Source organism: Sebastes fasciatus, chromosome 15 (assembly GCF_043250625.1).
Source record: "Sebastes fasciatus isolate fSebFas1 chromosome 15, fSebFas1.pri, whole genome shotgun sequence".
Lineage (NCBI taxonomy): Eukaryota > Metazoa > Chordata > Actinopteri > Perciformes > Sebastidae > Sebastes > Sebastes fasciatus.
The window spans coordinates 22,366,300-22,380,244 of NC_133809.1; the positions used below are offsets into that span (position 1 = coordinate 22,366,300).

At 40.8% G+C, this 13,945-nt stretch overlaps 1 protein-coding gene across 4 annotated transcripts in view; it reads right to left on the reverse strand.

Annotated features, from left to right (window-relative positions):
- The window catches only part of runx3 (RUNX family transcription factor 3), a 53,572-nt gene that overhangs the window by 26,153 nt on the left and 13,474 nt on the right, over nucleotides 1-13,945 (reverse strand). For all 4 annotated transcript variants that reach the window (XM_074661122.1, XM_074661121.1, XM_074661120.1 and 1 more), the window contains exons 3-5: nucleotides 5,322-5,569; nucleotides 4,304-4,460; nucleotides 2,224-2,328 (exon numbers count right to left, since the gene is read on the reverse strand). In XM_074661122.1, the coding sequence (XP_074517223.1) occupies nucleotides 2,224-2,328; nucleotides 4,304-4,460; nucleotides 5,322-5,569 (510 nt within the window). The remainder of the gene's footprint in view (nucleotides 1-2,223; nucleotides 2,329-4,303; nucleotides 4,461-5,321; nucleotides 5,570-13,945) is intronic.

The following is a 13,945-nucleotide window of genomic DNA, read 5'->3' on the forward strand; positions in this document are numbered from 1 at the left end:
AGGGAAAAAAACGCTCTTAGTTTTATGTGTTGGCAAAAGTGCCTCCCTGCTTTGGCTCTAAACGTCGTACAGTCGACATAATGTGGTGCCTTGTGGTTAGAAAAGAATCTGATTAGTTTTATGGCCCTAATAATGTCTGAATGGTAATGTATGTGTTCCTGTGCTGAGACATGACTGATATTATACTCTTAGAATATGCTTCTTGTTTAAATATGAGAGGTCCTTTTTATCTCATCTCGCGAGTGATTCTTCTATTTTGAGGCTTCAACACGCCGAATTGGCCCGAAAAACTCATCTCCGCCTCCGATCTGACAAACCCAATATAAAATGTGCTGTGCTTCAAAAGGCTTATTCTATTAACTGTGATCAGCTGTTTGAGTTTCCTGGTTGACGCTGGATCTGTTTTCACTGCCGAGTAACTGGATGCATTATTCATATCGCAGATAAGCTTTGACTCCGAACCATTTGCACAAATCAAACCATCTCTGGTTTCCAGGGGGGGTTAAGCTGAAGGAGGTTCTAGTTTATTGAAATCATATTCGCGTGCATTTAAAAAAAAAAAAAAAAAAAAAGACAGCCTTTGCAGAAGTTTATTTTCTGTCATTCTATGAATTCCGTCTCAGCCCCGAGTTTAATGGAGCCCCTAAATTCCTCCTGCCCTATATTAAACAGTGTCACTTTATAGCACCCCAGCGCCAGTGTAAAAGTAGCACGGCCACTCTGACGCCTCGGCCGGGGCTGCGACATGTTGACAGACAGACGGGAGACAACTTTAATGTAAACAGTTGTTTCAAGCTGAGACGCCTCGCAGATGCACGACATGTGCATTTATGCACAGACACACACACGCACGCTTTTTTTTTTCTTTCCGATCAAATTGAAACCATCCACACACACACACACATACAGTGTTTATAATTATCTCCCTCCTTTGCAGTCACTGTTCTCTTTAAAGCCTCTGCAAATAGCATCCAGCCCTGCAGGGTGGGGTAGTGGGGTGGGGGGGTCGATGATGCCCCTTTCTCTGTGCCCCTCGGCTCCCTCTCTGCCAGCCCCCTTCATGTGGCACTTGCTACCACTCTCTCTTCCCCTGCATGTGGTCTGTTTTGACTGGGCTAAATCCACCCTGTCCCAAATACCCCCCCTCCACTCCACAGACAGGAGCACAAAACCCCAGCTCTAAAGAGACCTCTAAAACCCTGCACTTTATAAACACCATCCCTCCAATAGGTACATCATGAAATCCTACCCATCTCTCTCATCTATCCCACCTCGAGCTCATGAAAAAAAAAAAGACACGCACACATAGTCCCCCCCCCCCGACTCATGTGAGTAACCCTACTCTCCTCCATCCCTCACACCATAGCAGCATTAAACCACATGAGAATGCAGCTGCGGCTGAGCGGTGGCGCTAACAGCTTTAGCACGCCCGGGGCCTCCCTGCCAGGCCTCCCTAACAGTGGCCGGAGTCTGCCCTGCATGTGTTAAATCAACGAGCCACTTATGTGGTCGGTCAGGTAGTACCACGACCCCTCTGACCAGCACTGGGGAAAGGTAGGGGGGGTGAGGAGGAGGAGGAGGAGGGAGCTGAGCTGAGCCACCTGCGGCTTGGAGACTCACTCAGCTCCTCTTAGTGGTCTCGGGTTATGCTTTAATATGCTTTACAGTTTCCTCTGACTGGGCCCGTCCCTGTGCCCCTGCTCCACACCCCCACACACACACACACACACACACACAAACCTGCACTGCTATACTTGTGAGGACAATGCAATGCCCTACATTCATTCTCTGGAGGCTTACCATAACCACTACATGCCTAACCCCAACTTTAACCTAGTCTTAATTCTAATCTTAACCCCAAAAACCAAGTCTTAACCCCAATTTTGGCACACATGTGATCGTGTGAACAGATTTTTCACCTCCTCATGATGAATACATGGCACACACACACACACACACACACACACACACACACACACACACTCTATCAGCTCACACAGTGTTAGATTTTCATATATCTCCTGCATATGACTCATGCAGTTCTTTTAGATAGCGACACCCCCCACACACACACACATACACATACACTTTCAGAACCAGGAATAGCTGCTTCTAACTGGGTGGCTCTGCAACCTTCACATCACACCACAATGCATTTTAGCAACAACAATAGTAGCGTTGGTGTGTGTTTGCTTCTGTGTGTGTGCGAGTGTGTGTACTCACTGCGTGGTTCTCGTGGTCCATCCACGGTGACTTTGATAGCACGGTGGTAGGTGGCCACTTGTGGAGGTCCGGTGAACACGGTGATGGTCAGAGTGAAGCTCTTTCCTGCAGCACAGCAACAAATACAAATGTTGACCAAAATACAGATTTCTTAAGGCACTTTGTATGAGACACACAAGGACATGAGGGAGACAGAGCTCTTACACCTCATTACAACAATTATATTGTACATAAATTAAGGAAATTAAGGTAATAAACATAATACACATTATAAAACATGTACAACTAACATTCAGAATTGTGCCACAACGTCTTATGTAATTATCCATGAAAATCCAAATTATTAACAGATAGATCAAACTAAACCTGCTTTTATGTTGCACAATAAAAAATAGAATAATAAATAATCTGTGCAAGGTTGAAAGCGGTCAATCTCATTTTCAACACAAGTACGAGTGTTGTCCATGAGATTTATTATTATGTTCAACCTCAAATCATCACCTCATCTTTTTTTTGTCCCTCTGCTGCCTTAGAATTAAGGATGAGAATAAAGAGGCATGCAGGGACCACCTCCTTTGATGGAGGATATGATTTAGATTATTGAGAGAATGTGTTCCAGATTGTCCGAAAAAAGGGTTTATGGTTTTATTGTTCAACAAGGCAGGATCTTGCTCGCATCTGTGCGTAAAAGTCCGAGCACAATGAGGAGGAGAGGCTGCAGCGGGTCTGAGAGAGGCTGCTCTTGTTAACAAAAGAAGAGACTGCGTGGGAGGAAAAGGAGGAAAAAAAGAGGGATCCTTGGGTGGGGTAATTGACTAGAGAAATTAAATGTATAAGCTATTTCTTTCTTTTTTCTTTTTTTTAATTTGGAGACCCATTTTCACCATTCATCAAAATCAGAGCTATTTAACATTAAATATAAATGAACAGAAGAGGCTCTGAGGGGGGAGTGAGAGAAATGCATCCTCTTGGCTGAACAATCAAAATGTATTTTTTATTCCAGGACATTTTATGAATCATGCCTGGAAATTTGAGAGATTTTTGATATAGTCGCACAAAAAAATGTTGCTCAAAAAAGGCCCATGCATTAACCACAACATCCCAGGCCTGTTGATGCGTAATTTCGTTTTTTTATACTGCTTTTTGGTGGCGGGGATTGTTGTGACAAATCGCATCCAGGACGTGAATTGCGAGGTGTTTTTTTTTCATCCATCCATCCATCCCTCACATTTAACACCACGTGGATAATTATTTATATTCCCCTGGATTAAGAAAATGACAGTCACACATCAGGACCGTTCACCGTGACGCAGGCCAGATGTTTCGGATGACACTCATGGACGTCAGTTGGCACAGTTTCGTCGTACTCATACATAACTGATTCCACATCTGCACTTTTTTATATATATCTTTATAATAGACAACCGAGATCAGACAGATATTTTTAAAAAGCTATATTTTAAAGAATGTGTGCAACACATTTGGTGACCAAGCCATTTCATGTTATTGTAAGGCAGGCTTCTCGTTGCCTTAACTATAAACTTACTTGTTACTTAATTAAACTACTGTATAGGGCTGCTGTGGGTAAAGCAAGAGCTTCGTCTGTGCAACAGGATCCACTTTAATGTCTCAACTCCAGCGTAGGACAATTGAACACCCATAACCAAAAAGGTGGCACATCACTTCTTACTTCATATCACTCCGCCAATCTTAATCATCTCTCACTTTACAAGCACGTATAAGGTGGTATAGTTCCAGATCTAACTTTAAAGGAGCAGAATACAATATGTATACTGTATAAAATAAATCTTTACGAAAATAAATCTACTCTTAAAATCTCCCCCCTCTTCAGATGAAATGTCCTCATTTCAGAGTTTATGAAAAATAAATCTAATCTTAACATTATTTTCACATTCAGTCAAAAGAAAATATGATCCGTCATATTATTATAATTCCAAATGTTGCTGCAAATGGCACATCACAATCACCATTATTTCTGTGTGCAGGCCTGTGTGTGTGTGTGTATGTGTGTGTGTGTGTGTGTGTGTGTGTGTGAGAGAGAGAGACAGTTTGAGCTCACCTCGTCCGCTTCTGCCCACGAAGCGCAGGTCGTTGAAGCGAGCCACCTGGTTCTTCATCACGGCGGAGGCGTTCCTCAGCTCGGCCGAATAGTTCTCATCGTTCCCGGCCATCACGGTGACCAGAGTACCGTCGGGGACATCACCGAGAGCCACGACCTGCAGCAGGACAAGACAGGACAGGAGAGGACAGGTCACTCTGGGTCACCAAAAACCAAATGTATGTCCACACACCACGCGCGCAAAACCGCATCCGACTGCCCATAATAATAAGCAGGAATGTCTTTTCACCATTTCATCCAGCATGTCAGCAATAAAACATGACAGAAATAATAATATAGCTGGGAGATTTCATTAAGAAGACAACCCTCCATTGTAGATTAATTACATTTAAATATATTATAAAATGTGTTTTAGAACATGCGTTTCATTATCTATACTGTCTATTGTTATTTATTTCCTCATCGGATCTGATACCAAGTACATGATTTAGAAAATGTAATACTGACACAAGGCACAAATATTTACCTATAAAGCACCAAAATATATAATATATAACAGAACAAATATTATAATAAAATATGGATTTATTTGCTCAGACGTCTTGTGATTTCAGACCTCTCATCTGTAATATTTTTTTCTGGCCCGATTAATAAGAATGTTATTATTCTGGATGGAGTCGTTTGAAGCCAATAAAACCAGATCTTATCTATACTTTTAAAATAATTTAATATCTTACACAAATTAAAAAAACTAAAGAGCACAACTTCCAGAGTTCATTCTTATTTATAATAAATAAATGCATTTAATTAGCTTCCATAAAAATGTGTCTTGTTGGTCTAGAATCTTTTTTTTTTTTTAAAGTATTTTTTCTCATGCACAAAAATGATCTAAAAAATATAAATAAATACAAAAAAATATAATAAATATATACAAAATATAATAAATAAATACTAAATATAATAAATAAATACTAAAAAATATAATAAAGTAAAAAATATTAGAAGCCATGTGTCTTGCCTTGAAAGCCACCGGGAGCGTCTTGTTGCACCTCCAGTGAGACGGGAGGACTGAGCAGAGGAAGTTGGGGCTGTCGGTCCGGACCAGCTCTCCGGCGTGGTCCGCCAGCACGTCCACCACGTTCCTGGAGTCCGACCTGGACCTGAGGGGCCCCGGCGTGGCCATGGACCCGTTGCCGTCTCCGACTCCGAGCTTGCTGCAGGGGAAGGACGTGGAGGGCGGCGTGAACCGTCTGGTTGTGGGCGGCTCTACGGGAATATGCATCACAACAACAGCTTGGGTCAGTGCCACCTGACTGTGAGCTTTTGGGAGAAAACCAGTTTTTTTTTTGGATTATTTCTTTTTTTCCTCCTCCAGACGCTTGGATGGTTCTCAGGAGTCCAGAGTGTGTTTGTGCGCGTAAAAAGGATGGAGATGGAGGCGCGCTAAAGAAGTGAAGAGAGCCTTAAAACAGAAACAATCAACTCTGATGACTGCGTGTTAGATCATCTGCACAGGATGTGTCAGAACATCAGGGTTTTGCTCTGGTTTGGACTAACTTCAGCAAAAAAAAAACGTACAGACAAAAAGTCTCACAGTGCTGAACTTGTGTCCTGTATCTGCGCTCTTATCTGTCGCACTTGATGGACAGTTTGTGTTGGACAATAATATATCAACACCACAAACTATACTTGAGCTCTTACTTTGAAATCTCAAATGATAAATAAAATATTGCCGATCAGTGACAACAGTCTGTTGTTGGCAGGTAATCCAGCCCACGATGCAGAAAGTTAGACAATCCAGCTGACTGTCTCTCTCTCGGGTTTAACTTTTTTTTTTTTAAAAAGACTAAAGTTGTGCCAAAACGCTTCTTCAGATCTCACCAGACTCCGCTGGATAAAACGCGTAAAAGTCTCAAACCCGAATATCTACAGTCAAAACATCAGTGTCCTTTTTCTTGCGTAAAAAGTTCTTGCAACTTTATCCTCGTTGCGGATCTCCCCTCCACACACAAACACACAGAAGAACAACGTTATTCTGGTAGAAGAGGAACCGTTCCGTCGCTTCCAGCTGGATTTCCTTTAAAGTTTATCCTTTTTGAGCGCAGCTGGTTTACAGAGGACGCGACAAGGAGCCGTGAGGCTGAACTGAGTGCTGCGATATTATTTTACCCCGAGTCATTTTAGTGTTTTAGTGGTTGGGAGTGTGGAGATGATTTCCTCCAATGAATGTGCTGGGTTGGGCTTTCAACAGACCAATCAAACTCTCCTCTGCTCCTTCATCACACACACACACACACACACACACACACACACACACACACACACACACACACACACACACACACACACACACACACACACACACACAAGAGCTGAATTATCGATACATATCTGTACTTTTCTCTCTTTGCTTGGTGTTTTTTTATACAGTATATAGAAAAATATAATATAATATAAAGAGAAATAAGGAGACAGTATGTTGAAAAAAAAAGGTGCGTAAAATGAATTATTTTGGACATTTTAAACATAAGCATAAGTTGGTATTAGATGAAGAAAACTATTGAATATGATGAATTTAAACATGTAAAAATTCTTTTTTTTTTTAGGTTTAGTGGAATTATAAGTCTTACATGGAGCCAGTTTAATTTATGACATATCTTATAAGCTGAAATATCTGCACATTTATCCGTGTCACATCATAACCTCCTCTGACCTACTTGAGCTGTTTATAATTTCTCTAATGAAGCATTTAGACTGCAGAGAGAGAGGCCTGTGGTTTTTAACTCTCATTTATTAATTTCGAGAGAAGCTATTATATATCTGGCGGCCAATTTGCACCTCCTCTCACAGGTAAATATCACTTTCATAAAGTGAAATTATGGGTGGAAGAAAGATCCCTATCACTTTAATTGGCTGAACTGAATTAATAAGACAATTAAAGCAAACAGGCCAATGCGTTTTCTTCCACATCAAAAGACACAACAGACTAATAACTGTGTGTTTGTGTGTGTGTTTGTGTGTGTGTGTGCCAGAGGCTGAATTCATTAGGAACCTGAAATGTTGAGAGTTACATCAAATGATGGCACACCCTGCTAAAGCCATGCGTCATGCTGCTTTCTGACACTAGTTGGCGCATTTGCCTTTTCAATCAGCTCCGACAGTCTGAGGCAGACATTTCACATGTGGCTGCAGAGAAAAAGGAAACTTTTATCTGTGCTCTGAGATAGTCGCAAATCTGAATTAATTTAAGCCAAATCAGTTAAACGAACTCTGTTTTTGTGAGGTGTTTACGTTGTTGAAAGAAGCACTGGTCACATTATTTTTACGCATATATAGGCCTACATTTGAGTTTTTGCCTTGAATGACAATTATCTTTATTATTGTTGAGAAATAAAATTATTATAAAAAGCACTGACATTTATTCGTTTAATAATTGCGCACTGAAGCCACGTGATGAATTAGTGTGATATAAAAAAAATACAACATTTAGAGAATATTCATTGGTTCATTGTTTTGTGTCTTTTACTGTATAAAGCAGATAATCAAAAATCACTTAAAACATTATATATATAAGTTAACCATGTTGGGTCTGTAGTGACAGAGTTAATTATTATTATGAGAGATTTTGCGATATGACTGGTGCAGAAATTAATTGATTTATAGCCTAAATTCCTGGCAGATTTGATTAAAAATAAATAAAATGACCCCAAAAAACATGATACAATAACTACTGATTTAAATTGATTTATGTAAGCAGGAAATAGACAATAAAAGAAATATTGAAGAAGTCATGTGGATTTTCGTTGAAGCGCATTTTAAAAACGCATCCAATCAATCGACGTTTCATTTTAATAATAACACAATTTATTCGGGGCGTGCGCGCGCCTCTGCGTGCGTGCCGCGGTTTTTAAGTTGTTTACTTGCACGAGAATAAATGAAGTGCAGTTAAGTGGCGCGAGGAGTCATCGGAGTGGCTTCACATTTTCCCTTAATTCTCCCCACCATCACACTAAATCAGAGTCAGAGGGAGAAAGAGATGCAAGAAGAGGGAAGATTACAAAAAGTTAAAAAGTAATTACAGAAAATGTCCAAATAATGCTTGGATATTAGAGCTTATTTTCACAATTAGCTGTTTATGTGGGATCAAACGTGGCCACAGACCTCCCACTATCAGTGGTGGTGTGTCAATGCTGCATGAGGTATATATAGGAAAAGTAGAAAAAAATATATATAAAGTTTATACAAGTAAAACTGTATCTGAATCTCTGAGAATGTGTTGCTAAACATTACTTCTATAAATCAAAGCTACATAAAATATCTGTCTCTCAGTAGTTTCATTTTCAGAAAAAAAAATAAAAATAGATTTCCACTTTTTGGGGTCACAGAAATACGAACCTATAAGCTTGTATAATGCTCTGACACAGTTTGCGGTTGCTTATTATTTTGGTGATCTAGGACAGTGGTTCGGTGGGGTGTGGTGACACACTTAAATAAAACTCACTATTTTACTCACTAGAAATTATACCAGAAATTCTGATGCCATATTATCATCGTCCTTTGAATTCAGTGAATTCAGCTTTATAAGCATCCCAGTGAAAGACCTTATGACTCGATGCCTAATGTGTTTTGGATGTTTTGAAAATGTAGGTAAACCCCAAATCACACCAGCTTATTCCATAGTTGATCCCTCCATATATCCCTCAGTATAACAGCAGCAGCTAAATCCCCACAATGCAAAAAAAAAATCACCTCTGATCAGATCACCTATCATACCGCCTCTATTTTGAGTACAGCCTGACTGGGACAATGACAACGCCGGTGATATTTTAGTCGTCCTCCCGCCCGAGTTCATTATTAATACGTGACCACACGCCCCAGCTATACCCTCCTCAGCCATAATGTGCACTCCGGGCGCCTGTCACATTTAGACCTCCACATTTCAACGTGCAGTTTCTACAGTTTCAGCCGCACAGGCATTGAGGACGGAGCCCGCCGTGCCCCTGAACGATTTTTAATGATCCGGGCGGGTCGAGCCTGAAATCAAGACAGAACTCGTGGAGGATATGTGAAACCCCCCGAATCCCACCTCAAATGGGCCTCAGCATATAGGATTCTTACCATTGAAGGTTAAAATGAAAACGGATCCGTCAGATATAAATCAAGATATCACATCATTGTTTACTGACGGTTGATCTGCGAAAAACTTGTGACTGAGAGGTGGCCTTCATCCCTGTATTCCTCACCTGAATCATAACAAAAAAAGGGGGGCTCCCTGTGGTGTTAGAAAAATGGTTTGTCGGCTATAAAAACACCACGAAGCAGCACCACGGTCAAACGGTTCTAAATGGGACCTGAACAAAATGTTCAAAATGAAGTTGAACTAATGTTTCCTTGGAGTTCTTACACAGAAGCACTTCCTGTTCTGTGTGTATAAAACCAAAGGAAACCCCATTTAGTTTAGGTTTTATGTGTAATGAGTCACATTGTAAAGACTAATATGAGTATGATGCCCATTAGTAGAAGCCTTTGGGGGTGTGTAAACGTATACCTGACTCTAAATGCCACCCACACTGCTTTCAGTGCCACTTAAAAGTCACTTTGAAGACGGGGGACATCGTCACTGATACGTGGAGATCTCTTTAAAGGTTTTCATCTTTTTTTTTTTTTTTTTACTGAATATGATCTATTAGCCTGTGTAAACTCCTGGGCTATTTTCAGACGTGCACATATAAGCCTCTGGATGGGTAGCTATTCATTTGGAAAAGGGGGCTACGGGGGCAATTAGAAATAGTTTGAGGTTCGGCGATGACATAAGACAAAGATTTCTATCTTTAGAGGAGCTGTGGCGGTCACACATTTCTGTACATTCACAAATTACAGGGCAAGCTTTGGCCCTCAACCCACCGAATGCATTCCTTCCGAAAAGTGTCTGCTCGAATTTCAGCCGGGGGTTTCTGCTCAGTGGAAATATGAGTGTTCTGAATGGACGACTTCTATGAAATGGAGTTTTATTCCTCTCGGATTAAATTAGCTCTACTTTGGGGCTCGGGGTATTTTTTTGTATGAATGATGAATTCTGCGGTGGCTGTGGAACGCCGGGCTTGTTTACCCTTCCCTCCTCTTTTTTTTGAGACGTAGCTCGCTATGAAATGGACTTTTTCTGCTTGATATGACAAGAGTGTCTGTGATTAGACTTCCAAGCATGATGTAAGTCACCAAAGCCATTTGTGCCAGTCCCCTCAAAGCCAACTCGTATTCTAGCGTCGGAGTGTTTATATACACAAGTATATGGAGAAACTTTTAAACAACAGTGAGTGGCTACAGACTGTTTGGGTTTTGGGCTCTCGCTTGCTCTGATGGCTGATTCCCCTCTCAAATTTTGATTACATAATGTGTCAGCACATCACAATTGGTGGTCATTTTTGTCCATTTTGATGTTCAGACGAGAAAATAGGAAACACATTGAACCATTTTGATCATATAAATTTGTATGTTATTTTTTTTCTCCGCCAGTACTGTCTGTGTTAGTTTTCATGATCACTGGAATGCACTTGTGTATTCAAACTTTGTTTTAGCTCTTAATGACCCTAAATCACTTTATTTTTATTTAGATTTCTATAGTTTTCTTATATAATTTGCCCCTTGTGGTACTTTATACACCCAGTAACTCACGAGCGTCAGAACTCGATTCCAGATCCTTGAAGGCGTTTAGAGTATATTATCCTAAACATGATGAAGAGGACGGTGACATTTCCAAACCCAGCAGCTAATTACTACGTAAGCGCGATGAGTTGAGATGCAGCAGTCACCAGAGGAGACAATGAGCACATTCATCTCATGCATCTTTAATATTCTGCTTACATTTTATAAAAGGTGCAGAGCGGAGCCAAGGGCTTATAAAAGCCCTCTGAATCAATTGAGCAGCATAATGGCTGTTGGGGGACGACTCCAACTGCATTTTTATATCTGTCTGCTGAATGTAAATGGACTTCTTAAAGACTCCATTCATTTTTCAAACATACCAAGCTATGTGTTTGTCTATCTGACACTCCATTTCATATTGAATACATTATAGGATGAGTTTGGTAGCGGTGCTGCTTTGATGTTCTCCGATCCTCTAGAGCAGTGGCGGAAAGTAACAAAGTACATTAAACTCCATTTCCATTTTATGCATTTAGATTTAGGAAAAAAAAGTATGATGAACCTATAAAATACAACACAATCTCTTGTAATCTTATTAAATATTAAACTAGGGCCTTCCAATCTTACAAAAAAGTAGTGTCTATGACTTTAGATATCTGTGAGTTGTTAGCAGTTCCATCAAAGGAAAATTTCTCCTCTAAATTTTTCAGATTGTATAATATAAATAACTGCTCCATGCATAGGTAAGAGTATCCAACATTTATTAAATTATTACCAGGTTGGAAAAACCAGCTCCACCTCGACCTCTTGCCCCCGGGCTACTTTTTCTGCATAAGAGTACTTATGATATTTTAAAGCGACACTATGTAATATTTAAAAGAATTAATAACACAATCTTTGTCTGACAAATTAAAAGTTTAACTCACCATTGATAAAATGCACACTTTCTCAATTCAGGAAACTCCTGAGTTTTACTGCTACAGCCTTACTTGGTCTGGTATGACGTAGCTGACTTTAGATATTCATGTGTAACTGACATAACTGAGTCAGTTATGTCCGCTGACTTTATGACTCTTCTCTACTTGTGCTACTGATACAATACGTTTTACCATTTATTAGTACTAGGCCGATTGCTTGGCCCCCAGAGGTGCTACTTATAGCGTTGTCGATAACCACAGTATGGTTGCTCGCACCTTCCAAGTGTGAAGTTGATTTGATGAATGGTTCTCAAGATATGCAAAGGACAGTCATTCATACAGTACACAGACAGACAGAGATTCCTTCCTTTACAGTTAGATGATGATGCTGCTACAGCGTCACCTAATGGCCAAATGGCACAAAATTTGTCATGGTCCCTCAGACATCCTATCTACACATGTCTACCAATGGTTGTTGTAATAGCACAAAGCGTTCAGGAGATATGACATTGCCTACAGCATCTGAGCAAACTTTGAGGGCCAGCTACAGCAAAACTATAATAAAATCCCAAATCCTTGGTCTAGAGATGTTCTGTACCAAATTTGGTGACGATTTCTCAACATTTGTAGGAGGAGCAGCAAAAAAAAAAGCAGATTTGGACAAAATCTAGACTCAAATGGGCGTGGTTTATATGGATAGATTCGTCTGGACCCACAAAACCCTTTAAAAAAATGTTTTGAATTTTGTTTATGAGACTTAAGGTTCAAGAGTTACAGGCCAAAACGTAAAGTCCATAGTTATAGCGCCACCATCTGGCCAAATTGCACCACATTCGACCCTGCACTCCCTTGGCTCCTGAGCAATACTCCCGCCAAGCGTGAAGTAGATCGGATGAACGCTTCTCGAGATTCCTCGCTTTATAGTTCGATCATTCTTGTTGTTGTCACCATTTGTGCCTACGGTGGCCGCTGTTAAGCAAAAGTTACCCACTTTAAGCACCGTACATTTTGCAAATCATTCTTTTGCACTTTTACTTATGTAGGATTTTAAATGCATGACTTTAACTTCCTAATGCTGTATTTTATACATTGTGGTATTGTTACTTTTACTTTAGGATCTGAGTACTTCCTCCACCATTGCTCTAGAGTTGGCTGTGTGTGTGTGTGCATATCTGACTGCCTCTGTTTTTAATACAGAGACACTGATGGGTTCACTGTGATCGGCGTTCGGAGGGGGTTGAACGTGGTCAGGCCCCCTCCCTGTCCTTTCAGTGGCAGTTCAATGGCACCCACCACACCCCAGGCAGGCAGGGGGGAACTCGGCGTAAACCCCGGTGTCACGGTCGCTCCGCCCTCACATCATCCGTCGGGTACACTCACCCAACGATGACAGTCAGCAGTCTGTGATGTGGTTCCCGGGCCTGTTTATTCTTTGGAAACCCACTAAAAGTAGCATTGGATGGTAAGCTCACCAAAAGGCCCCAGTGCTATTATAGGAGCACTTTGGGTCGAGTTTTGATCTGGTGGGTTTGTAAATAGGGCCCTGCCTTGCTGCGGGGCACCACTTTTGGGCTACATTGTTTAGTGTGACCTGAAGGAAGCTTTTTGATATTGAGGGTGATTTGTAACCTGAAAATGTAAAGTCCAAAATTGATATGACTTTGTGGCGTTTTAGGGGTTGCGTACTCCACGAGGACATCATCAGTGTATGTTTTTCATAATGTTGATGATGACGGACGAAAGGCCTACAAAATGTATCACAGCTCTACTTTCCTTCATTTCACTGAAGGACGGATTGTATGTTTTTTTTCCAGGGTCTTTATTTACCCCTGAAAGTCAGTATAACTTTAAAATCTAAATGAGTCCCATAAATACATCAACTCCCCCATTTTTTTTTTCAGTTGTGGTTTTTAGTGTGAGCTATAATCATTTCTCATCTCTCTTTGTCTCCGTGTCTCTCTGTCTATTTGTGTGTAACGACACGCACGCAAACACACACACACACACAAATCCACACACACATACACACAAACGTGCTGTGTTTCTCCTTTTTCTAGCGAGAGCTTCTGATGCAAGGACGGCA